At 44.9% G+C, this 25,993-nt stretch overlaps 2 protein-coding genes across 4 annotated transcripts; one reads left to right on the top strand and one right to left on the bottom strand.

Moving 5' to 3' along the window:
• Positions 1-76: 76 nt before the first annotated feature.
• On the top strand, positions 77-11,111 carry LOC311120008 (dnaJ homolog subfamily A member 3, mitochondrial-like; the record flags this gene model as incomplete). Of its 2 annotated transcripts, XM_084194641.1 has the most annotated exons (11): positions 77-284; positions 941-1,083; positions 1,211-1,294; positions 1,584-1,796; positions 2,079-2,231; positions 2,312-2,459; positions 3,581-3,774; positions 5,518-5,633; positions 5,820-5,917; positions 6,088-6,220; positions 9,322-11,111. In XM_084194641.1, the coding sequence occupies 10 exons, from the start codon at positions 77-79 to the stop codon at positions 6,204-6,206; spliced, it is 1,476 nt and encodes a 491-aa protein (XP_084050767.1). In that variant the 3' UTR covers positions 6,207-6,220; positions 9,322-11,111. The 2 variants fall into 2 exon arrangements, with proteins under 2 accessions (XP_084050767.1, XP_084050768.1); XM_084194642.1 differs by lacking the exon at positions 6,088-6,220.
• A 2,412-nt stretch (positions 11,112-13,523) lies between these two features.
• On the bottom strand, positions 13,524-23,073 carry LOC311120012 (heme oxygenase 2-like). 2 transcript variants are annotated; one of them, XM_084194645.1, is made up of 8 exons: positions 22,991-23,073; positions 22,121-22,212; positions 19,759-19,895; positions 19,247-19,364; positions 18,567-18,779; positions 17,968-18,243; positions 16,302-16,431; positions 13,524-15,982 (listed from the first exon to the last, which is right to left on the bottom strand). In XM_084194645.1, exons 3-8 carry the CDS (start codon positions 19,839-19,841, stop codon positions 15,855-15,857), a joined length of 948 nt encoding a protein of 315 aa, XP_084050771.1. In that variant the 5' UTR covers positions 19,842-19,895; positions 22,121-22,212; positions 22,991-23,073; the 3' UTR covers positions 13,524-15,854. The 2 variants fall into 2 exon arrangements, with proteins under 2 accessions (XP_084050771.1, XP_084050772.1); XM_084194646.1 differs by having other exon boundaries at positions 22,928-22,997.
• Positions 23,074-25,993: the final 2,920 nt, after the last annotated feature.

The following is a 25,993-nucleotide window of genomic DNA, read 5'->3' as shown; positions in this document are numbered from 1 at the left end:
CAACGCTTCTGCGCATGTCCGTGACACCGCTTTACTTGCACATGCGCAGTCCCCGCTGAGTAACAGCAGTGGAGTAATGATGGCGTCCTCAGCGGCTCGGTGCTCCACACGCTGGATAACAGTTGCTGTGTTCTCCGGTCACCGTCGTGCTTGCTGTGCTCTGGCCCCTTCTTCTAATGGAGGTGCCAGAAGTCTGTCGACTTTAGGAACACAGAAGATGTGGCCGGGAGGCAATGCAATGCGCGGGGGCACGGGGAATGCGTTGACATTGAGAGGGCTGTCAGGTAGGGGGTGCACTTAGACGGCCTAGCTAGCAAGCTAGGCTAGCTTGATGCTAGCGTTTCTCGTAGTTTCCATGCACCTTTTTGGACACAACTGACAGTCTGCAATCAGTTTTTTTGACACCACGGTAACATTCCTAACGATGCAACTGAAAGACAGACTAACGTTAGCTCATGGATGATGATGACATACCATGGAAGAGGGATGTAATCCCATAGCTAGCTAGCAGTTAGCTTGTACGCATTCAAATTGTTGGGGGTGTTTGATACTGTAGCTAGCCTGCAGCTGCATAGCCATTGCATGGAAAGTCATGTCAGGTCACAGCACTGATGATCTTGAACGGACTGTCAGGAATGGCTACTGTACTGTACAGTCAAACACAGTGCGTTGAACTAGCTGTATCTGCATGGTCCCTGATTAGGTAGTTACAGATGCCAACTGGCGTTGGCTAGAAACTTCTTGGCCCAAGAGCTGATCATAACAGACAGCAGCTAACTTTAATGTATTTAGTTTGAGTCCCCAGATATATCGATAGAGCCCTGCTTAGTGTTATATATGAATTGTGTGAGTGTACAGGCCTGTAGGTACCTTGAAAATAGATATATAATCCACAATCATGTCGCCAGGTGTAATCTACTCACATGCCCTTTCTTTGTAGTTCCAGGTGTCAAATCTCCCCATGTCATCTGCACACTGTCCTTCCACACAAGTGCCCCGGCATCCAACAAACAGGACTTCTACACAGTGCTGGGGGTACCACGCACTGCCACCCAAAAAGAGATCAAGAAAGCATATTACCAGGTGTGTGTGTCACTGTGTGTGTGTGTGTGACCACTTCCTGTGTAGTGTTGACTTACTGTATTGATCCTTTGCTTTCACCACTCACCACAGTTGTTGAAGGAGAATGTTTGTTGTTGTCTCTCTTCAGATGGCCAAGAAGTATCATCCTGACACCAACAAGGAAGACCCTAAGGCCAAGGAGAAATTTGCTCAGCTGGCTGAAGCTTATGAGGTTTGGCTCAAGTTCTTCTTCAAAACCGGCTTCCCCTTTAAGAAACTAAAATGAGATTAAAGGGATAGCGGTGAAAGGTATAGCAATATTTCTGTGACTTGTGTAGCTGATGTGGAATCACTAGTTAGTTAGTTACTTGCCTAACTGGTTTCTTGGTACTATTTGATGTCACTCTTGAAGTGTCTGTTAATCAAATAAACAAAACATCAGAACCACTTGACTTTATGATGGAACTACCTGATCTTACTGGAGGACTGTGCATCTTATTTCCTGCTTTGTTCTCCCCCAGGTGCTGAGTGACGAGGTGAAGAGGAAGCAGTATGACACGTACGGGGTGGCAGGGTTTGATGCCAACCAGGCGGGTGGTGGTGGACACCAGCAGTACTGGAGCGGACAGACCAGCAGCGTGGACCCAGAGGAACTGTTCCGCAAGATCTTTGGGGAGTTCTCCGGAAGCCGCGGCTTCGGTGACTTCAACGCCATATTTGATCAGCCCCAGGAGGTACGTTGTTGGGACGCCTTACTGCTTTTAGAAGCAGGGGGTTTGGAGAGGGCGTTACGACTAGCCTAATCCCAGATCTGTCTGTGCATGACAACGACCATATGAGTTGGCTATACAGCACAAACAGAAGTTATGACTCCTCATTCAAGTAAATGTTCAGTGAGGCCATATTGAGTGAGCCCATGCCAGGAAGTAAAAGCAGGAAGTAATTCTTTTTTTAGGAGTGTAAACCTTTTGTTAAGGACATCCAAGATTAATCTCTTGTCCCTGCTTTCCTCCCAGTTTATCATGGAGCTGACGTTCAACCAAGCTGCCAAGGGGGTCAACAAAGAGATGGCGTTCAACACTGAGGCCAGCTGCCAGCGCTGTGAAGGCAAAGGGAGCGAGCCGGGTACCAAGGTTGTGCACTGCCACTACTGCAACGGCTCTGGCATGGTAGGTGACATGATGTGTGACGTGATGTGTTCGTGTCTCACGTGCTTGTCTCACGTGCTTGTGTGTTTTGCGCTGTGCAGGAGACGGTGAACACGGGCCCCTTTGTGATGCGGTCGACATGCCGTCGCTGTAGTGGGAAAGGCACTGTGATCTCCACCCCCTGTAACTCCTGTCACGGGACCGGACAAACCAGACAGAAAAAGACAGTTACGGTGCCTGTGCCAGCAGGTGAGACACACGTACACCCACACACTGACTCTCACTCACTCCTATACCTACCCAGTCTTACCTAGAATCTTTCAAAACAATACTTGATCTAAAAATAGTATGCATTTTCTTACACACACAGAGACCCAGAAGCAGCCTTTTCATCCTGAATCTCTCACATGAACACTTCCTTTTCTCAATAAGATCACTGACCAATTGTATAATGATCTTATACTGTTTGAAACTTCTATAAAACTCTAAAATGCTGCATGAAGCAGTCCCTACTGTTTAAAACTTCTATAAAACTATAATGCTGGATGAATCAGTCTCTGAAACCGGGTGTACACTACACAATTTTGGCCTTGATTTAGCTGTCCCAGACACGTTTTTGAGATCAGATACAAAATCCCCATGTCGTTGACTACTCGGGGTGCGCGGCCATCACCTACGCACGTTTAATGTGAGCGGGTCAGAGACTCAATATGAGGGCTACCGATCCTGTCTTTGAGCAGTCCCAGACGTCCTGATATTTTCAAACATGTTTGATTTTATCGGCACAAAATCTGCAATACTCTTGTAGTGTGTTAGATGTGCAACGACATGTTTTGAGAACGGTGATCAGCAATAGCCAATGAGAGCTGGCCAGAGAAGAAGCCCTTGAGATGATGACGTTGTTTTGCGTCACCCAGAATGTGTAGACTCTCCAGCAGGAGCCATGACCACTACTAGTATGCGTTTGTACTTGCCTTTAACCAAAGCCAAAGTGTCAAATCGTTACAGCTCTGAAGTTCACAAGCAATGTTATAAAATTCAAAATGTTGGCTAGATATTTCAACTCTATGGCAGGTGTGAATGTCTGACTGAAAATGTTTGAGGCTGATTTGTTCTAGCTACGTTGACAATCTAATTGCATAAATGTTTGGGTGAGACAGCGTGGTGGTATGAAGTATCGTGTAGTGTGTGACCCCGTCTGTGCCACATCGTGTAGTGTGTGACCCCGTCTGTGCCACATCGTGTAGTGTGTGACCCCGTCTGCACCACTACGTAGGAAAGACGTTTAATGTGAGAGGCTCAGCGATGTTAGGATATTGAAAGTCGTGTAGTGCACGCCCGGCTTAACTGGCTGTGTTGTCTCTTTGCAGGTGTTGAGGACGGTCAGACGGTCAGGATGCCTGTGGGGAAGAAGGAGGTGTTCATCACGTTCCGGGTCCAGAAGAGCCCAGTATTCAGACGGGATGGAGCAGACATCCACTCTGATGTGATGATCTCTGTAGCTCAGGCTGTCCTGGGGGGCACGGCCCGGGCACAGGGCCTCTACGAGACAGTCAACCTCTCGGTGAGAGACACACAGACATACCAACCTTTCTGTGACACATACATACATACATACATACATACATACATACATACATACATACATACATACAGTTGAAGTCGGAAGTTTACATACACTTAGGTTGGAGTCATTAAAACTCGTTTTCAACCACTCCACAAATTTCTTGTTAACAAACTATAGTTTTGGCAAGTCGGTTAGGACATCTACTTTGTACATGACACATAATTTTTCCAACAATTGTTTACAGACAGATTATTTCACTTATAATTCACTGTATCACAATTCCAGTGGGTCAGAAGTTTACATACACTAAGTTGACTGCGCCTTTAAACAGCTTGGAAGATTCCAGAAAATGATGTCATGGCTTTAAAAGCTTCTGATAGGCTAATTGACATAATTTGATTCAATTGGAGGTGTACCTGTGGATGTATTTCAAGGCCTCAAAAGAATCAATCGAAATCATCCAAGACCTCAGAAATAAAATTGTAGACCTCCACAAGTCTGGTTCATGCTTGGGAGCAATTTCCAAACGCCTGAAGGTACCACGTTCATCTGTACAAACAATAGTACGCAAGTATAAACACCACGGGACCACGCAACCGTCATACTGCTCAGGAAGGAGACGCGTTCTGTCTCCTAGAGATGAACGTACTTTGGTGCGAAAAGTGCAAATCAATCCCAGAACAGCAAAGGACCTTGTGAAGATGCTGGAGGAAACCGGTACAAAAGTATCTATATCCACAGTAAAACGAGTCCTATATCGACATAACCTGAAAGGCCGCTCAGCAAGGAAGAAGCCACCGCTCTAAAACCGCCATAAAAAAGCCAGATGGTTTGCAACTGCACATGGGGACAAAGATCATACTTTTTGGAGAAATGTCCTCTGGTCTGATAAAACAAAAATAGAACTGTTTGGCCATAATGACTATCGTTATGTTTGGAGGAAAAAGTGGGATGCTTGCAAGCCAAAGAACACCATCCCAACCGTGAAGCACGGGGGTGGCAGCATCATGCTGTGGGGGTGCTTTGCTGCAGGAGGGACTGGTGCACTTCACAAAATAGATGGCATCATGAGGAAGGAAAATTATGTGGATATACTGAAGCAACATCTCAAGACATCAGTCAGGAAGCTTGGTCGCAAATGGGTCTTCCAAATGGACAATGACCCCAAGCATACTTCCAAAGTTGTGGCAAAATGGCTTAAGGACAACAAAGTCAAGGTATTGGAGTGGCCATCATAAAGCCCTGACCTCAATCCTATAGAAAATGTGTGGGCAGAACTGAAAAGGCATGTGCGAGCAAGGAGGCCTACAAACCTGACTCAGTTACACCCGGTCTGTCTGGAGGAATGGGCCAAAATTCACCCAATTTATTGTGGGAAGCTTGTGGAAGGCTACCTGAAACGTTTGACCCAAGTTAAACAATTTAAAGACAATGCTACCAAATACTAATTGAGTGTATATAAACTTCTGACCCACTGGGAATGTGTTGAAATAAATAAAAGCTGAAATAAATAATTCTCTCCACTATTATTCTGACATTTCACATTCTTAAAATAAAGTGGTGTTCCTAACTGACCTAAAACAAGGAAATTTTACTAGGATTAAATGTCAGGAATTGTGAACAACTGAGTTTAAATGTATTTGGCTAAGGTGGATGTAAACTTCAGACTTCAACTGTACAGACATAGGAGTGATGGATCGATGGCCAGTAACTAACTGTGATTGGTGGATCCTCTTGTAGATCCCTGCTGGGATCCAGACAGACCAGAGAATCCTCCTCTCTGGGAAGGGCATCGCACGGATCAGTGGCTATGGTTACGGAGATCACTACGTCCACGTCAAAGTCAGAGTCCCCAAGTAAGCTATTGACAATACACCTTTAGATAACATCTCTGTAGTAAGTTACTGACAATACACCTTCAGATAACATCTCTGTAGTAAGTTACTGACAATACACCTTCAGATAACATCTCTGTAGTAAGTTACTGACAAATGTTAGATGCTCATCTCCACTCTTGTGTGTGTGTGTGTGTGTGTGTGCAGGACCCTGACAGACAGACAGAAAGCTCTGCTCATGAGCTACGCAGAGGACGAGACTGAAGTGGAGGGGACTGTCAATGGTGTCACCAGCACCACTGCAGGTAGTGGCACACACACACTGTTTCTGCGCTAGGTTCCTACACACTGACTGCACACTTACCTGCTTCACTTCATTTGGTTTACAATTAGTTGAGGTCCCAGCTCTGCTGATCAAGGCTGATAATGTGAAATTAGTGAAATCTTGGCTCACGCAGTACATGTTTCTGACCAGGTGGGGGCAGCAGTGGTAAGGAGTCTGGGGCAGGTCAGGACAGGCAAGAGGAGGGAGGAGAGAGCAAGGAGGAGCAGGGCTTCTTCACCAAGTTAAAAAAATGGTTTAGCTCCACCTGACAGTCACAAACCAGGTAGGACACTCTAGTCATGATGTCTCCTTTGCCACTTGTGGACATGCATATGTGGGATACACAGTTTGTTTCTGGAACAAACTGGTTCGTGGCACACCATTTGTCAGTCAGCTGGTTTGTGGCTGTCATCTGTATAAAGGTGCATGCATACATACATACAAAAGTATGTGGACACCCCTTCAAATTAGTGGATTCGGTTATTTCAGCCACAGCCATGCAATCTCCATAGACAAAAATTGGCAGTAGAATGGCCTTACTGAAGAGCTCAGTGACTTTCAACGTGGCACTGTCATAGGATGCCAGCTTTCCAACAAGTCAGTTTGTCAAATTTCTGCCCTGCCAGAGCTGCCCCGGTCAACTGTAAGTGCTGTTATTGTGAAGTGGAAAACGTCTAGGAGCAACAACGGCTCAGCCGCAAACGGGTAGGCCACACAAGCTCACAGAACGGGACCACCGAGTGCTGAAGCACGTAGCGCGTAAAAACCGTCTGTCCTCAGTTGCAACACTCACTACTGAGTTCCAAACTGCCTCTGGAAGCAACGTCAGCACAATAACTGTTCGTCGGGAGCTTCATGAAATGGGTTTCCATGGCCGAGCAGCTGCACACAAGCCTAAGATCACCATGCGCAATGCCAAGCGTCGGCTGGAGTGGTGTAAAGCTCGCCTCGATTGGACTCTGGAGCAGTGGAAACACGTTCTCTGGAGTGATGAATCACGCTTCACCATCTGGCAGTCCAACGGACGAATCTGGATTTTGCGGATGCCAGGAGAACACTCCCTACCCAACTGCATAGTGCCAACTATAAAGTTAGGTGGAGGAGGAATAATGGTCTGGGGCTGTTTTTCATGGTTCGGCCTAGACCCCTTAGTTCCAGTGAAGGGAAATCTTAACGCTACAGCATACAATTACATTCTAGATGATTCTGTGCTTCCAACTTTGTGGCAACAGTTTGGGGAAGGCCCTGTCCTGTTTCAGCATGACAATTCCCCCGTGCACAAAGCGAGGTCCATACAGAAATGGTTTGTTGAGATTGTTGTGGAAGAACTTGACTGGCTTGCACAGAGCCCTGACCTCAACCCCATCGAACACCTTTGGGATGAATTGGAACGCCTACTGCGAGCCAGGCCTAATCGCCCAACATCAGTTGCTAACCTTACTAATGCTCTTGTGGGTGAATGGAAGCAAGTCCCCGCAGCAATGTTCCAACTTATAGTGGAAAGCTTTCCCAGAAGACTGGAGGCTGTTATAGCAGCAAAGGGGGGGACCAACTCCATATTAATGCCCATGATTTTGAGATGAGATGTTCCACGAACAGGTGTCCACATACTTTTGGTCATGTAGTGTACATGCATACACACGATGGTTTAACCATAGAAATACACTGCTCAAAAAAATAAAGGTAACACTTAAACAACACAATGTAACTCCAAGTCAATCACACTTCTGTGAAATCAAACTGTCCACTTAGGAAGCAACACTGATTGACAATACATTTCACATGCTGTTGTGCAAATGGAATAGACAACAGGTGGAAATTATAGGCAATTAGCAAGACACCCCCAATAAAGAAGTGGTTCTGAAGGTGGTGACCACAGACCACTTCTCAGTTCCTATGCTTCCTGGCTGATGTTTTGGTCACTTTTGAATGCTGGCGGTGCTTTCACTCTAGTGGTAGCATGAGACGGAGTCTACAACCCACACAAGTGGCTCAGGTAGTGCAGCTCATCCAGGATGGCACATCAATGCGAGCTGTGGCAAGAAGGTTTGCTGTGTCTGTCAGCGTAGTGTCCAGAGCATGGAGGCGCTACCAGGAGACAGGTCAGTACATCAGGAGACGTGGAGGAGGCCGTAGGAGGGCAACAACCCAGCAGCAGGACTGCTACCTCCGCCTTTGTGCAAGGAGGAGCAGGAGGAACACTGCCAGAGCCCTGCAAAATGACCTCCAGCAGGCCACAAATGTGCATGTGTCTGCTCAAACGGTCAGAAACAGACTCCATGAGGTTGGTATGAGGGCCCGACGTCCACAGGTGGGGGTTGTGCTTACAGCCCAACACCGTGCAGGACGTTTGGCATTTGTCAGAGAACACCAAGATTGGCAAATTCGCCACTGGCGCCCTGTGCTCTTCACAGATGAAAGCAGGTTCACACTGAGCACATGTGACAGACGTGACAGAGTCTGGAGACGCCGTGGAGAACGTTCTGCTGCCTGCAACATCCTCCAGCATGACCGGTTTGGCGGTGGGTCAGTCATGGTGTGGGGTGGCATTTCTTTGGGGGGCCGCACAGCCCTCCATGTGCTCGCCAGAGGTAGCCTGACTGCCATTAGGTACTGAGATGAGATCCTCAGACCCCTTGTGAGACCATATGCTGGTGCGGTTGGCCCTGGGTTCCTCCTAATGCAAGACAATGCTAGACCTCATGTGGCTGGAGTGTGTCAGCAGTTCCTGCAAGAGGAAGGCATTGATGCTATGGACTGGCCTGCCCGTTCCCCAGACCTGAATCCAATTGAGCACATCATGTCTCGCTCCATCCACCAACGCCACGTTGCACCACAGACTGTCCAGGAGTTGGCGGATGCTTTAGTCCAGGTCTGGGAGGAGATCCCTCAGGAGACCATCCGCCACCTCATCAGGAGCATGCCCAGGCGTTGTAGGGAGGTCATACAGGCACGTGGAGGCCACACACACTACTGAGCCTCATTTTGACTTATTTTAAGGACATTACATCAAAGTTGGATCAGCCTGTAGTGTGGTTTTCCACTTTAATTTTGAGGGTGACTCCAAATCCAGACCTCCATGGGTTGATACATTTGATTTCCATTGATAATTTGTGTGTGATTGTTGTCAGCACATTCAACTATGTAAAGAAAAAAGTATTTAATATGATTATTTCATTCATTCAGATATAGGATGTGTTATTTTAGTGTTCCCTTTATTTTTTTGAGCAGTGTATAATAACTAGAAAAGTCATCCCCAGTCAAATCAATGTTCAGCTGTGACTCTATTTCAATGGGTGGAGGTACAGTAGTTTGTCCTATGCTTGTTTTGCAAACACATGCAGTAATTCTGTTTTTGTCTTTTTTATTTAATTTTACTGAAAGGTAAAAGGTCCACTGGGAACTGAGAGGAGATATTGGAGAGGCGAGTGGCCGAGGTAGAGAAGACAGCTACATGGCCATAAGGAGAGACCAGATATGGGGGAGTGTTGGAGGGATGATGTCTACTGTATCCTACTCTGGCACTGTACTAGTCTGGTTAGCCCAGATCTACCTTCACAGATCTACCTTCGTCCTTGATCAGTTCCCTAGCAGTAGAAGACAATGGAATGAAACAGACTCAAACAGAATGTGGTCCTAACTCACTCCTGCTGCCTACGCTATGAAAGTTACCAGGAAGTGACTGCCCCTTAGCCTTGTAGTTTTTTGGATGGTGTTCAATGTGCAAAAATGTTGCGCAATGGTCTTCAAGCACAAATATTTCATAAAAGCCATCGGTTAGAAGTAAATTAATATAAATATAATATAATTATACATATCTTAAATGACCGTGTGTTAACAAATGTGCCGATATAATCATGAAGCCCATACAAAAGATTAAGGGACATCATCCGGAAGTAAAGCGAAAGGTGCGGCTACGTTCACAGGGTATTCCATAGATTTTCCAAATGTTCCTGTCCATCAGATTCCTAACCGTGTGGTAGCAGCAGCAGTCACTCAAAGTATGGTCTTTCTGCTGTCTTCTCTGAGGAATGCACTGTTTCCAGTGATTGCCAAAAAAAACACGGATATACAAAACATTAGGAACACCTTCCTAATATTGAATTGCATCCACTTTTGCCCTCAGAACATCCTCAATTCGTTGGGCATGGACTCTACAATGTGTCATGCATTCCACAGGGATGCTGGCCCATGTTGACTCAATGCTTCCCACAGTTGTGTCAAGTTGGCTGGATGTCCTATGGGTGGTGGACCATTCTTGATATACACGGGAAACTGTTGAGCGTGAAAAACCCAGCAGTGTTGCAGTTCTTGACACTCAAACTGGTGCGCCTGGCACCTACCACCACACACCGTTCAAAGGCACTCAAATCTTTTGTCTTGCCCATTCACCGTCTGAATGGCACACAACCAATCCATGTCTCAATTGTCTCTAGGCTTAAAAATCCTTATTTAACCTGTCACCTCCCTTTCATCTACACTGATTGGAGTGGATTTAAGTGTAATTAATATGGGATCATAGCTTTCACCTGGTCGGTCTGTCATGGAAAGAGCAGTTATTCCTAATGTTTTGTACACTTAGTGTATAAGAATCCTAAAGCATAGAAAATCAATATTTTATTTAAAAGGACTCGGATGCAATAAGGAACTTTGTTTTGGTTGAAATCCTCCTGATTTTTGAAATGTGTAGTAACTCAGCTGTTTGTTCGGATTCCTCTATGATCTGTATGCTTCCTGTCTAGCGAACCACAGCAGCGAGTTGTACCAACCTCATAACCGCATTAGTACTGTGAAACAGCTAAGGTGAGATAAAGAGGAAGTTGTCTGGCTGATAGCCTTCTCCATTACATTAAGGTTAAAAAAAATAGTGTGTAATGTGTGTGGAGATGCATTTGGTTGTGTGAGAACCCAGACATCCAGGATAGGTATGACTGGACCAGTTGGATCAGATGTGGCTGGACCTCTGCTCTGTCCTCCTACTCTGCCCCTCGTCAACCCCCTCGCTCTTGATGAATCTGAGAATTCACTCAAAGCAGCACATACTTTCATGTACCCCCATTCTGCCTTGTTACATATGTAAATAGACAGCTGTTCATATTGCAACCGTACCAATGTGTCACATGTTAGAGAAATAAATAACATACTATCTATAATAAAAGTGAAATCTAAATGAATTGATGTTTAGTGTCTTATTGCTGCCAGATGTGGAGAACACAGAGAGCAGAAATACTAAACTACTGTACAGCTGTAGAACGGGCCAATGACCCTGGTCTATTACTTCAGATATCCTTCCTTCCTTGAAGTATTAACAGATCTGAATCAGTTGGATCAGTGCAAGTAACATTACTTACACATATCCAACCACTAATAGATCTGTGCTATATTAAGGACACAAGGAATGAAAGATGAACGTTTGAAGTATTCAAACAGATCAAATGTCTCAACTTCCCCTCCCAACACATGAAATGACAACAAAAGTATAAAGGAAATTCAATTATTTATTTTACTACAGACAATATGATGTATTCCTGTGATTTTCTTCTTTCACAATGAGACCATTGACATTTGTTGTAAATCATCAGTCACTGATAAAGGTTAATTTGAGTTAGATTGCAGTGTACTGTACAAGACTAATGGGTTCGATAACACGGTTACGGTTTGCTTTCTGTTACAACCGACAAGGCAAGAAAGAGCCACGCAACGTGTGCCTGTCAAGCGCTCACTGAGATCACCAGGCTTCCGTTAGTCCATCGCCAACAACACTCACACCTGAGATTATGGATCGTGTTCATTAGGGCACACGTTTTAGGGCACAAGTCCAGTTAGTCCCTCCCTGTTTTGTATTTTCTTCAGTTTAGTGCCTACTGAACACAACCCAGGTCATTCCAGAACTCCTCAAATGTTCTAAATACTGCAACAGTTCCATCCCCTGAAAACAAATCCTAAAATTAAGAGAAAAAATAGAATTTACATTGAACTCAAATAAGACAAGTCTTGCAATATACAGCGGGGGAAAAAAGTTTTTAGTCAGCCACCAATTGTGCAAGTTCTCCCACTTAAAAAGATGAGAGAGGCCTGTAATTTTCATCATAGGTACACGTCAAAATTCCAGAAAATCACATTGTAGGACTTTTAATGAATTTATTTGCAAATTATGGTGGAAAATAAGTATTTGGTCACCTACAAACAAGCAATATTTCTGGCTCTCACAGACCTGTAACTTCTTCTTTAAGAGGCTCCAAACTCCACTATGGCCAAGACCAAAGATCTGTCAAAGGACACCAGAAACAAAATTGTAGACCTGCACCAGGCTGGGAAGACTGAATCTGCAATAGGTAAGCAGCTTGGTTTGAAGAAATCAACTGTTGGAGCAATTATTAGGAAATGGAAGACATACAAGACCACTGATAATCTCCCTCGATCTGGGGCTCCACGCAAGATCTCACCCCGTGGGGTCAAAATGATCACAAGAACGGTGAGCAAAAATCCCAGAACCACACGGGGGGACCTAGTGAATGACCTGCAGAGAGCTGGGACCAAAGTAACAAAGCCTACCATCAGTAACACACTATGCCGCCAGGGACTCAAATCCTGCAGTGCCAGACGTGTCCCCCTGCTTAAGCCAGTACATGTCCAGGCCCGTCTGAAGTTTGCTAGAGTGCATTTGGATGATCCAGAAGAGGATTGGGAGAATGTCATATGGTCAGATGAAACCAAAATATAACTTTTTGGTAAAAACTCAACTCGTCGTGTTTGGAGGACAAAGAATGCTGAGTTGCATCCAAAGAACACCATACCTACTGTGAAGCATGGGGGTGGAAACATCATGCTTTGGGGCTGTTTTTCTGCAAAGGGACCAGGACGACTGATCCGTGTAAAGGAAAGAATGAATGGGGCCATGTATCGTGAGATTTTGAGTGAAAACCTCCTTCCATCAGCAAGGGCATTGAAGATGAAACGTGGCTGGGTCTTTCAGCATGACAATGATCCCAAACACACCGCCCAGCAACGAAGGAGTGGCTTCGTAAGAAGCATTTCAAGGTCCTGGGGTGGCCTAGCCAGTCTCCAGATCTCAACCCCATAGAAAATCTTTGGAGGGAGTTGAAAGTCCGTGTTGCCCAGCGACAGCCCCAAAACATCACTGCTCTAGAGGAGATCTGCATGGAGGAATGGGCCAAAATACCAGCAACAGTGTGTGAAAACCTTGTGAAGACTTACAGAAAACGTTTGACCTGTGTCATTGCCAACAAAGGGTATATAACAAAGTATTGAGAAACTTTTGTTATTGACCAAATACTTACTTTTCCACCATAATTTGCAAATAAATTCATTAAAAATCCTACAATGTGATTTTCTGGATTTTTCTTTCTCATTTTGTCTGTCATAGTTGACGTGTACCTATGATGAAAATTACAGGCCTCTCTCATCTTTTTAAGTGGGAGAACTTGCACAATTGGTGGCTGACTAAATACTTTTTTCCCCCTACTGTAATTGCATTACATTTACATTTTAGTCATTTAGCAGACGCTCTTATCCAGAGCGACTTAGTTAGTTAGTGCTTTTTTTATTTTATTTTTTTATTTTTTCATACTGGCCCCCCGTGGGAATCGAACCCACAACCCTGGCGTTGCAAACGCCATGCTCTACCAACTGAGCTACATCCCTGCTGGCCATTCCCTCCCCTACCCTGGACGACGCTGGGCCAATTGTGCGCCGCCCCATGGGTCTCCCGGTCACGGCCAGCTACGACAGAGCCTGGATTCGAACCAGGATCTCTAGTGGCACAGCTAGCACTGCGATGCAGTGCCTTAGACCACTGCGCCACTCGGGAGTGTTAACATAAACCATTAAGAACCCGAGACCCAACAGGTACATGACTGTGTAATGAGGCTCTAGACTGGTCTGGACAGCCATAACTACACCTGGGTCATGTTCATTAATGCAAAAGTTTTACAAAGTTAAGCCACGGAAATCAAAAATGTCTTATTGGACTAATCCAGATAATCCCTGTTTCATTCTGTTTTGTTGATACCCAATGAACACGACCTGGTAAAGGCCTTCAACGCCTCCGATGGAGGGCTACTGAACACATAATGTCATCGAACACCTGCAAAGGATTCAATGACTACCAAATACACCAGAGATGGATAGGAGAGAACCACAGACCTGAAAACACACAGCATAGAACCTGTTTAAATATTGAACCGAGATAACGTCATGTGATGTCAGCAACTTGACCTTTGGTATTCAGCATTCTGACCATTAATCTCTTCATCTTCAAGCGAAAGCATAGAATACAACGCAAACTGTTGTCTTCAATGTTAAAACTACAAACAAATCAAGGAATGTAACGTTGATGTCAGTGTGAAACCTGAATAGGATCTGCTAAATACTGTAGTGGCCTTATAATTCCTCAGATATAAACTTATGGTCACCTGCACAACACACTGCTCTCCTCCACAACTAAACAACGATGGCCCAACCTCATCAGGTTGGTGCATAGCTTTTAAGTCTTCAATGTTATCCATTCAGACTAATGAGGTACCTTGTCTTCACCAATCTTTCCTGATCTCATCTCACCTGTCCTGCCCTGTCTCCCAGACCATTACACTAGCTGCTGTATTCGCTGCCTCTACCTGGTGTCCACAGGCCTAGAACAATACTGAAAATCAACTTTATACACGTTTCCAGGACGGATGTGTCCGTTTTCAGACACGCTGTACCCCTGTAGACTGTCTGAGTGCAATGCAAAGGACAAGGGACTGGACAGCACTAGATAACTAAATACAACGTAGCATAAAACAAAAAATACACTTCAGAAATTATTAATAGTAATATTGCTCGTCCATCCTAAAACACGAGAACTAAAAGGTGTCCATCCTGTCACTCACTCACTGTCTGTGTGCTTTTCACAGGAGGTTGGAATTTTCTGCCTGCATTCATTTTGAGAGAAGAGAAAAATAATACATTGTGATGTGTGCCAACCGTTGGCAGACATTTTAAAGTCTAGACCTTTCTATAAAGTGTGCTCTTGCTGTCAGTTAGCCTGTGTTGTCCGTAACCGAATCTTGGGACTACTTCCAAGAGAGTATCGCCCCCATAACCATTAACACAAACTTAAAAAGATGCCTCTCAACCTACTCACGCAAGACATAGTAGTCTGCCCTGCAGAAACACTCCTGCACTTTGCCAGGTCTGCATATTAACATATGCATAGAACTTGTTACTTTTACTGTATACGGCTCAGCAGTGTTTGAGTTGGGCTGGTGCTCACCGGTACAGAGTGCCAGCACCTCAAATGTTCTACTTCTTCAGTACCAGCACCTAATTCAGTCCACTTCAAGCACTGAGGCTCACCGCTCTCATATTTTCAAGATGACATTTTGGTTTGATGGACGGATTGTGGGGCCACCCAGGGGACAACAGAATATAGTCCAAGTCCCCATGGCAAGCTAAAAGTGTCAAAATCCACAAAGCCTTTTTTGTCATAGCGGGGTAGCTGTTTTTTCACTCTAACTCTACTGCATCACTCGATAATACAATTGTTTGGGATTATAAAAGAGACTTCAACCTGACAACAAATCACACTATAATCTAATCAAGTAAGATCAATTGTCACCTCATGTCAACTCAAGAAGAAATAAATCCTATAACAGGATTGAATAAAAAAAAATGGCTCTAAAATGATACTAAGAGCTACAAATATGACCAACCATACTGGGAGGATACAGGACGGAGGGAGAGTGAGAGGGAGGTAGTAGAGAGAGAGAAAACGAGAGGAGGGGAGGAGGGGTTACAAGGTCTGGGTACGGACGGGTTCTCATCCAAACGTTCAGAAAACAATTCTTCCTTTCTTCCCTCCCTGTTTTTCCTCCTTCTTTCCTGCAGGACAGCCAACGATTGGCTGTGGGGTCAGATCACATGAAGTACCACGCAGCCAATCCGGCGAGGGCAGCGACCCAGGCGGCGAATAGGACCTGGCCTGTGGGGTGTCTGAGGACGGCCATGGCCAGCTGACCGACGTACGCCGAGCCCCCACTGGCCGCTGAGATAGACAGAGGACAAAGAACACGGTAAGCAAACCTCCCACATTACCATCTGAAACACTCTTATACCAGTTTTAAGCCAGGCCAAGCCAAGCTGTACTGCACTGGCCTAGTTAGGAAGCCACCATAGTTGCTGAAGCCATGCTGGATAGGACAATGTGAAAAGCAAATATCCAAGCCAGCATGACAGTGTGGAAAGGGTATTGGTTCTAAATGCCCACGTATTGCTAACATGGCACAACAACTTTCTTTCAGGTGGTTTTCTGGATCAAATAACTGTTTCCAGACAGAGCCTACAGGAGTTGTGTGTTAGCGTACCCATTTGTGCGGCGTAGTAGGGGCATTTGTTGAGGTCTCCTCCGGTCCCATGGGCCCCGTGAACGGGCATGCCCGCGTCCATGACCTCCTCCTGGATATCCTTACCCATCTCCTCTAGCTCATCAAATACCTGACACCAAACACACAAAAGACAGGGGATTACAACTGGTTCGTGTTCACTCAGCACGAAACAGAAAAAAAGGTCAAACAGGGAGGTACCGTCTGAAAATGTCCAATAAGGAAAGCTTATTTTCGTTATTGCTTTGGAACAGTTTGCTATTGTGTGTCCTGATGAACACAATCCCTGAACTGAAACAGTAAGCTGAATTCTGATGGCCCAGAATTTACCACAAAGTTTCACATTATGGGTGGGTAGGTGGGAGAGTGAAAGGAGTGATATTTCACTTAAGGAGGTGCCACTGGTAAAATAAATGGCCATTTGCCATGATGCAGAACCGTAACAAGAATATGATCAAGTTCAACATTTGACATTCATGTAATGTAATCAGAAGCCAGATGCGAGGAAGTGAATTAATGATCATATCTGGGCACTTGAAATTGAAATATAATAGATGGCGCATTGTCTGGCTACACTCTCAGAACCAGTTGGCAGTGGTTACGGTGATAAGCACAAATCCAACCATCTGCTGTTGGCCAAAAATGTTCCCTGGGCACAAGACTCTTATCTCCAAAGACAGGATCAATACAGTGGCTGGTTATTGAGATTTAAGTAATCATTTAATGATACAATACTGAAAAATGCCCATCTATGAAACTAACACTGAAACTAAACTACTGTGGCCTACCTCTGAAACTAAACTACTGTGGCCTACCTCTGAAACTAAACTACTGTGGCCTACCTCTGAAACTAAACTACTGTGGCCTACCTCTGAAACTAAACTACTGTGGCCTACCTCTGAAACTAAACTACTGTGGCCTACCTCTGAAACTAAACTACTGTGGCCTACCTCTGAAACTAAACTACTGTGGCCTACCTCTGAAACTAAACTACTGTGGCCTACCTCTGAAACTAAACTACTGTGGCCTACCTCTGAAACTAAACTACTGTGGCCTACCTCTGAAACTAAACTACTGTGGCCTACCTCTGAAACTAAACTACTGTGGCCTACCTCTGAAACTAAACTACTGTGGCCTACCTCTGAAACTAAACTACTGTGACCTACCTCTGAAACTAAACTACTGTGACCTACCTCTGAAACTAAACTAATGCGACCTGGCTTCCTCTGAAAATTAAACGTCTCTTTTTTTATTTAACCTTTATTTAACTAGGCGAGTCAGTTAAGAACAATTTCTTATTTACAATGACGGCCTACCCCGGCCAAACCCTCCCCTAACCCGGACGACGCTGGGCCAAATTGTGTGCGCCGCGCTATAGTACTCCCAATCACGGCCGGTTGTGATACAGCCAGGATGGAACCTGGATCTGTAGTGACGCCTCTAGACCGCTGCGCCACTCAAGGAACCACAGATATGAGATGGCAATATTTCCAGCCATTACCTAGAAGGAATTACTAGAAGACCCACCACCCCAGAAGGTGCAGCAGTCTCTGTTTACTAGAAGACCCACCACACCAGAAGGTGCAGCAGTCTCTGTTTACTAGAAGACCCACCACACCAGAAGGTCTCTCTCTCTTCCCTTCCTCACCTCCATGTTGAACTGAAAGGCCAGCACGGCCTCCGCCACCAGCCTGTCCTTGGTCGCCATGTCCAGCTCCAACTCATTCATCCGGCTCCTGTACAGCTGTTTGAAGGCCTTGGCGCTGTGGATGCCGTCAAACTGGTAGAAGTAGACGCCCTCGCCCGTCGCTGGCAGCTTCAGCGCCCGCTGGGCCACCTTCTTCAGCACCTGGCCCCCGGACAGGTCGCCCATGTAGCGAGTGTAGGCATGGGCGACCAGCAAGACCGGCTCTTCCTGACCCACCTACAATACAAATACAACTTCATTGTCCAATGTTCTTGCCTTTTGGCTGTCTTCTGTTATTCTCAACCTCCCCTGGACTCCACACATACACCAGAGGATTGAAGCAGCACAGGGTCAGCTGCAGTGCAGCACCCATGGAGTAGTTTTAGGCATTAAGTGCCTTGCATAAAGGCACAACGGTAGTGGATGGTGGTAATGTGAATCTGAAACTAGCAGCCCTCCAGTAGCCAGTTCAGTCCCCACTTTTTTAATCGTCTAGCCTGGGACTTGAACCAGCGACCTTCCGGTTTCCGGTCCACTTCTCTAACCTCTGGGTTACCCACCTTGTGGATGCGTTCCACGTAGCGTTGCGTGGCTGGCGAGCAGCTGACCCGCTCCCGCCAGTCCTCACCATAGAAGTAGTCCAGGTCGCGGGCCAGGGCGTCACGTCTATTCAGCTCTGGGAAGTAGAGCGGGGAGAAGTCAGGATGATCCTTGTTCCTCTCGATCTCCTCCTCCATGGCTTCGTAGGTGTAGTAGAGGGCCACATCGCCCAGCTGAGGGGGAGGAGAGATGCAGGGACACAGGAAGAGAATAAAAGGACAATTTTACCCCAAATATTTTATTTTCAAATAATTGACAGTCCCTCAAATACTGTGCGTCAACATTCACGTTTTCAAGATACATCCCTTTCTGTATCCTGGCAAAGTCTCACAAAGTGAGTATGTCAAAGCACTTCATGTTCTTTAAAGCTTTACAGGAGATCGTTGTTCAGTACAGTGGTTGTTCATTACCAGTGGTTCTGAAAGACCCATCACGATTCTTGACAGTATTATCTTACAAAGCGTTTGCAAAGTGAGGATGTCAAAGTTAGATCAAAATGCCTACACCCTTAAAACTGACTGCTGTGGGTAAATCAGATTATGCATACTGTTCAAGACAGTGAATGCAGCTGTACTAAGTCTCAGAAAAGACATTTCTCTGAGGAGTCCTTTTATGTGGCTGCTCTATTCTCCAGACTGACCTTGAAGAGCTCCTTGCGGATGCGCCCCCTGAGGAAGTCCTTGACAAACTGGGTGTTCTCAGCCTTCTCGTGAACCTCTTTGGTCCCGGCAGCCAGCAGTTCAGAAAGGTCTGTGGGGCTGTGGGGAGGACACATTGGCTGACAACGCATGGGCAACTAGAGGCACACACTAACTAAATTACCCATAGGGCTGGCTTCCCAAACCCAGATTAATCTTAGTTCTGCACAACAACAAAACAACGTTCAATGTAGCTTATTGTCCATTGAGCATGCTTTTTACTCCAGGAGAAGGCGTAATCTGTGTCCGGGAAACGTGCCCATTGTGTTTTCGACTCTCCTCAGAAATAAAGAGACAGACCAAATCTGACAGAACTGAAACATACCCTGCCCACACCCTGGCACTTTAACATACACATGAGAAAGGACACCTCTCACTTCCAGAAATTCCCCAGCCCCCATCTAGTTTCAGAAATAGCATTGAAGTGAAGTTAGACCATCCCAGATTTCTGTACCTGAGAGTGTCTTCTGGCTCTTTCTCTGCGTTCACCAGGCCTCCTCCATTGGCGACACTCTCCGCATTTACAGAGTCCTCCATCTTTTCTGCAGACAGCTTGGTCCTGTCACTCAGACAGACACTATTTGCCAGTCTCTGCCAAAGACAGAACCCCAAAACAAGACCCACACATTCAAAACTGACTCACTATTGAGTGGGTGGGGTAGCCTACATGAGAGGCACATAGCCTAGATACAGTATGTGCACATATATAGATATAGAAGTAGTGCTTTTGTAAATAGTAGTCCAAATTTCAATGACAATAGTCTGAAGGGATAGTTCTCTGTAGCTCAATTGGTAGAGCATGGCGCTTGTAACGCCAGGGTAGTGGGTTCGATCCCCGGGACCACCCATACGTAAAAATGTATGCACACATGACTGTAAGTCGCTTTGGATAAAAGCGTCTGCTAAATGGCATATTATTATTATAGTTTGAGATTTTGGCAACTAATCCATTTTTCAATTTACCCAGTCAGATGAACTCACGGATATCATTTGTATGTCTCTACGTGCAGTTTGAATTAAGTTGAAGGAAATTAGTGTTAATGGAGCAATTGCCAACTAGCATGAGTGCAATGACTGAAAGTCTATGGGATCAGCTAGCATGCTCATCTGACTATGGGTATGCTGTCCCCACTGTGTTCTGGGGTACAGGTTGACAGCTAGCATAAACAGTTGCCCAATAAATCCATAAGAGAGAGGAGTTGCTTTTTTCTTAAAATGAAAATACAGAAAGGAAACATTTCTTAACTCTGAACAATAACATGGTAAACCTAACATTTAAGAACAACACCGTAGAAATAAATAATAATAATATGCCATTTAGCAGACGCTTTTATCCAAAGCGACTTACAGTCATACGTGCATACATTTTTTATTTTTGTGTATGGGTGGTCCCGGGGATCGAACCCACTACCCTGGCATTACAAGCGCCGTGCTCTACCAGCTGAGCTACAGAGGACCACATAAACAGACGTTACATAACAGTAGCCAAGTTAGAAAGCAGAACTATAGAACAGTAACGTTAGTTAGCTAGCGTTGTAAGTTTGCTCATAACAAGTGTAAAAAATAATGCCACAACCTTTAAACATTTCTCTCATCGTATAATAGCCAACGTTGTTATGATACTTACAATACTATGCTTGCAAAGGGCATAAATGCAGATAACTGAAAATAACACTGCAAGTAGAAGAAATAGCTTAATTGCCTAAATCTCAAACTATCTCTTTAATAAGAGCAGAAGTCCAGAAATTAGTGCAAACCCAGCACAACATATCATATCAGATACAACTTCAACATAGCAAAAAGCATATAGATTTTATGATGAATCCTCGGCTCATCCCTGTATAAACTTAATATGGTAGAGTTTAAGCGTAGTAGTAGGCATAGCCTACATCTTTGAGGGTGACAACAGAACCCATCATAATTAGCCAATTTCTTTGACTTATTATGACAATGTAATGAACTCAACTCTTTGCTAAAGCTACATTCATTAAAACATCAAGAAGGGTCCATGAAATGAAAATATGGCCACATAAATTAGTACCCTTTGTTATTGCGGTCTGAAAATGTCTCATGTGCCAAGATTGTGCAAGAGTTTCTTGGAAGAGGCAAAAGAGCACTCAGGCTAATGTGGGTGGGTCTATGCTCTATTCTGCTGTGGGCCAAAATATTTACTTCATTATTATTCTACACTGTCATCATGGTGTAAACAAAAGATTGGGTATATGATATAAACGTGTTAATATCCTAGGGACAAGTAAAACCCATTTCAAACATATTTCTACATTTAGGAGAAGAAGGACTAAACAGAAAGGCAGCATTTGATACACAGACTCTCCATCCGATGTCTTGTTGACAAGTAGCCTAGTTATGACCAGCAGAACATCAGCTCACAACACAAGTTAGGCTAGATCTACAGAATAATCTCTACAGAAACACCAGACACTTTTCAGATCAGTGTCACTTCAGTAACAGGAGCAGCCTACTACAATAAATACTACAATTATATGTAGCTTCTGTGCCTTATGATATCAGGTCCAATCCACTTCAAGTCCACATGAGAGGCCTCCCGAGTGGCGCGAGGTGTCACTACAGACCCGGGTTCGTTCCCGGGCTGTATCACAGCTGGCCGCGACCGGGAGACCCATGAGGCGGCGCACAATTAGCCCAGCGTCGTCCGGGTTAGGGAATAAAATCCAAATGAGAACCATAAACCCATAGCATGTATAAATAGGAGCACCATGCCTCCCAGATAAGGTAGGGAGATGCAGTCGTCAACCCAGTGGTCAACGCAGGCAGTGACAATGCTCTTTTCTTACCAATGTGTTGTTGTTGTTGTTGTTGTTGTCGTCGTCTTGGGCTGTTGGTGGTCACTGGTCAAAAGTCCTCTGACAGTTGATTCAGCTGTGACCTTATTCAGAGTGCCAGAGATAAGGGAATGTGTGTGTGACTTTGGCAGCACTGACACACATGTAACAACAGAGTGAATAGCTGGCACCACATAGCAGGGGCCTAGTATTAGGAGGCCCTAGTCGCGTCACATAGTAAAGAGGGAAGTCAACAATGAAGAGGCCTGGAATTACATAGAGAGAGCCAGACAAAGGAGCTCATAGTATACACAATGCTAGATGTTCAGTTATTCTGGTGTTTACTAGATAGCTAACTGTAAACTGTATCAAACAGTAGTTCTGGTTGTATCCATGACATTGTTCCAACACTTTACATGGATTTGATCTAATGCGTCTTACATCTTAATTTGTATACATTTGAGGATATGGCAAGGGAATATTGTAAGCTAGCTAACATGACTCAACTGAGGTCAGAATGTCGATTGGTCTTGCTAACGTTGAAACAAAGATGCTAGCTAGCCACCACCAGTAGAGCCATTAGCTAGTTCAACAATTTAGCCCATGACATCAAGTCACTGAACTGGCAGTTGTTTGAGATGTTGCACGCTAGCTAGCTATGTAGCTGCTAACCTTTTGATGAAACAGTTTACAAGTGTTATAAACAGCGCCAGCTAACTAAACAGTTGATACGTGCGTTACTTCAGGATGAAAATGTGTCAATCATTTTAGAATAGCCAAATCTATTGTTTTGATGCTGTAGAAAGCTAAATAACTCACATAGGGTTATCTAGCGTCCTATTCTGGCACTATTGTACAGACAATAAACATACAGTAGCTTACCTTCTCTGCGCACTCTGCGGAGCTCTTCTTCAGCGTTGCTTATTCTTCTTCTTTGAGACTGGGTTGGCGGATCGCATCCAACTTTTAGGTGCATACACCGCCACCTACTGTACTGGAGTGTGAGGCCAGTCACATCCTACCTACATTAACTTCCGGTAATACAAAATTGGGGGGAAAGGAAACTTACCCTGCCAACTATTAGCCCTCACTAAAAAAAACACCATCCCATTCCACTATTTAACCTTATCTAATCCTACTATAGGCCAACGGTCTAAGAGGACAGAACACTACCACTCAACACCCCCTGCAAGTCTTCTGCAGTAAAACCTCACAATTCCCAAGTACTTCTGTGCAGCTTCCACCACAACCTCTATTTTCTGTGACTTGCGTTCCATTTCTGCAGTACAACCTTGACAACCATGGCTATAAATGCTAAGAAACCCACCTGACTGAATCACATATTATTCCCATCCCTCTCTATTGTCAGGAGACTGAAAAGATTTGGCATGGGTCCTCAGATCCTCAAAAAATTATACAGCTGCACCATCGAGAGCATCCTGACTGGTTGCATCACCGCCTGGTATGGCAACTGCTTGGCCTCCGACCGCAAGGCACTACAGAGGGTAGTGCGTACGGCCCAGTACATCACTGGGGCCAAGCTTCCTGCCATCCAGGACCTCTATACCAGGCGGTGTCAGAGGAAAGCCCTCAAAATTGTCAAAGACTCCAGCCACCCTAGTCATAGACTGTTCTCTCTGCTACCGCACGGCAAGCGGTACCGGAGTGCCAAGTCTAGGTCCAAAAGACTTCTCAACAGCTTCTACCCCCAAGCCATGAGACTCCTGAACAGCTAATCATGGCTACCCGGACTATTTGCACTGCCCCCCCACCCCATCCTTTTACGCTGCTGCTACTCTGTTAATTATTTATGCATAGTCCCTTTAACTCTGCCCACATGTACATATTACTTCAACTACCTCAACTAGCCGGTGCCCCCGCACATTGACTCTGCACCGGTACCCCCCTGTATATATAGCCTCCCTACTGTTATTTTATTTTACTTCTGCTCTTTTTTTCTCAACACTTTTTTTGTTGTTGTTTTATTTTTACTTTTTTGTTAAAAATAAATGCACTGTTGGTTAAGGGCTGTAAGTAAGCATTTCACTGTAATGTCTGCACCTGTTGTATTCGGCGCATGTGGCCAATAAAATTTGATTTGATTTGATTTGATTTGATTTGGTCTCTGCCTACTCACAGGAACCTCACCATGTACCCATCTTCCTCTACCACTCTCTTCACTTCTTCAGCATATTACATTTTCTGTACTACTTTCTGACCTCAACCTGCCTTTCTCTCACCAGACACCTCCAATCTCCAGCCCCATGGGCAACCCACAGCTTACACATAAAACTTTCTCCAACGATACTACTCATTCCTTCATCTCATGCCCTCCTGCACATTTCTCACATCTAGGAATCTCCCTCCTACACACTGCAGCAACATGACTATAAGCTTGGCACCTAAAATACCGTAGTATTTTCTGAACAAAAAGCTCTCATGGGATAACTAACACATCCGAACTTGACCTTTTTGGGCAAAGACTGCATCAAAACTCAGCAGGCCAGATAATGTCTTCTCCGTTTCACCATGTGCTCCGCCGTGTTTGCATCGCACAAAACAGCAGGCATCACAGACACCAGGAATCTTCCATTTCATCTGATCTTCCGCAACACTTAATGCCACCCCGCTATCACTCCTTTCAAAGGCGCCCTGCTCCCAAGAGCAAAGCAAGTCACAGTTCTTGTCCCTAGTCACGTGGTCCGTAGCGCCCGCTCCTTCTGGACGGAAGAAACACAATAAATAATCAGGAGTCCACGTGTTGAGTTGCTAAGTAGAGATCATATGGCCATTACAAATCGTCCCCAAAAAATCCATAGTCACATGATTGTGTTATTATTGTGTTATTAGCTACCCAATATGATTCATATATATGGTATATGGTTACAGGGTTGGGGCCTAACGGATTAACGGATTACAAAAAAACGTGTACTATATTCTTCATGGGTTGCGATCTGTACATCCTGAGCGCGCTCTGCTGAAATGCGCTGAATTAAATATGATAATGCTTTGAATTTATGAACGGCCTATTTCGCAATTCAGAACAACGTAATTGGCGATCAAAGTTACTCTATCATTACTACAATGAACAAAAATATAAATGCAATAGGTAAAGTGTTGGTCCCATGTTTCATGAGCTGAAATAAAAGATCCCAGAAATGTTCCATACACAGAAATGTTCCATACACAAAACTTATTTCTCTCAAATGTTGTGCACACATTTGTTTACATCCCTGTTAGTGAACATTTGTCCTTTGCCATCCACCTGACAGGTGTGGCCTATCAATAAGCTGATTAAACAGCATGATCATTACACAGGTGCATCTTGTGCTGGGGACAATAAAACGCCACTCTAAAATGTGCAGTTTTGTCTCACAACAAACACAATGCCACAGATGTCTCAAGACTTGAGGGAGAGTGCAATTGACATGTTGACTGCAGGAATGTCCACCAGAGCTGTTGCCAGAGAATGTAATGTTCATTTCTCTACCATAAGCCGCCTCCAACAGTGTTTTACAGAATTTGGCAGTAGGTCCAAGGCCTCATAACCGCAGACCATGTGTATGGCGTCATGTGGTGAGCAGTTTTCAGATGTCAATGTTGTGAACAGAGTGCCCCATGGTGGTGGTGTGGTTATGGTATGGGCAGGCATAAGCTACAGACAACGAACACAATTGCATTTTATCGATGGCAATTTGAATGCACAGAGATACCGTGACGAGATCCTGAGGCCCATTGTCGTGCCATTCATCAGCCGCCATCACCTCATGTTTCAGCATGATAATGCATGGCCCCATGTTGCAAGGATCTGTACACAATTCCTGTAAGCTGAAAATGTCCCAGTTCTTCCATGGCCTGCATACTCATCAGTCTCCCATTGAGCCT

Source organism: Coregonus lavaretus (genome assembly GCF_964263955.1).
Source record: "Coregonus lavaretus genome assembly, contig: HAP1_SCAFFOLD_918, whole genome shotgun sequence".
Classification (NCBI taxonomy): domain Eukaryota; kingdom Metazoa; phylum Chordata; class Actinopteri; order Salmoniformes; family Salmonidae; genus Coregonus; species Coregonus lavaretus.
The sequence above is the reverse complement of the archived record's forward strand: the minus strand, read 5'-3'. Positions and strand labels throughout refer to the sequence as shown.

What these genes read in the sequence shown, in the direction of transcription:
- LOC311120012 (XM_084194645.1), bottom strand. Translation starts at nt 19,841, where the DNA reads ATGGAGGACTCTGTAAATGCGGAGAGTGTCGCCAATGGAGGAGGCCTG. An exon ending in GAGCCAGAAGACACTCTCAG is followed by an intron (nt 19,365 to 19,758) that starts GTACAGAAATCT and finishes TCCTCCCCACAG; the next exon opens with CCCCACAGACCTTTCTGAAC. An exon ending in CTACTACGCCGCACAAATGG is followed by an intron (nt 15,983 to 16,301) that starts GTACGCTAACAC and finishes TGTCTATCTCAG; the next exon opens with CGGCCAGTGGGGGCTCGGCG.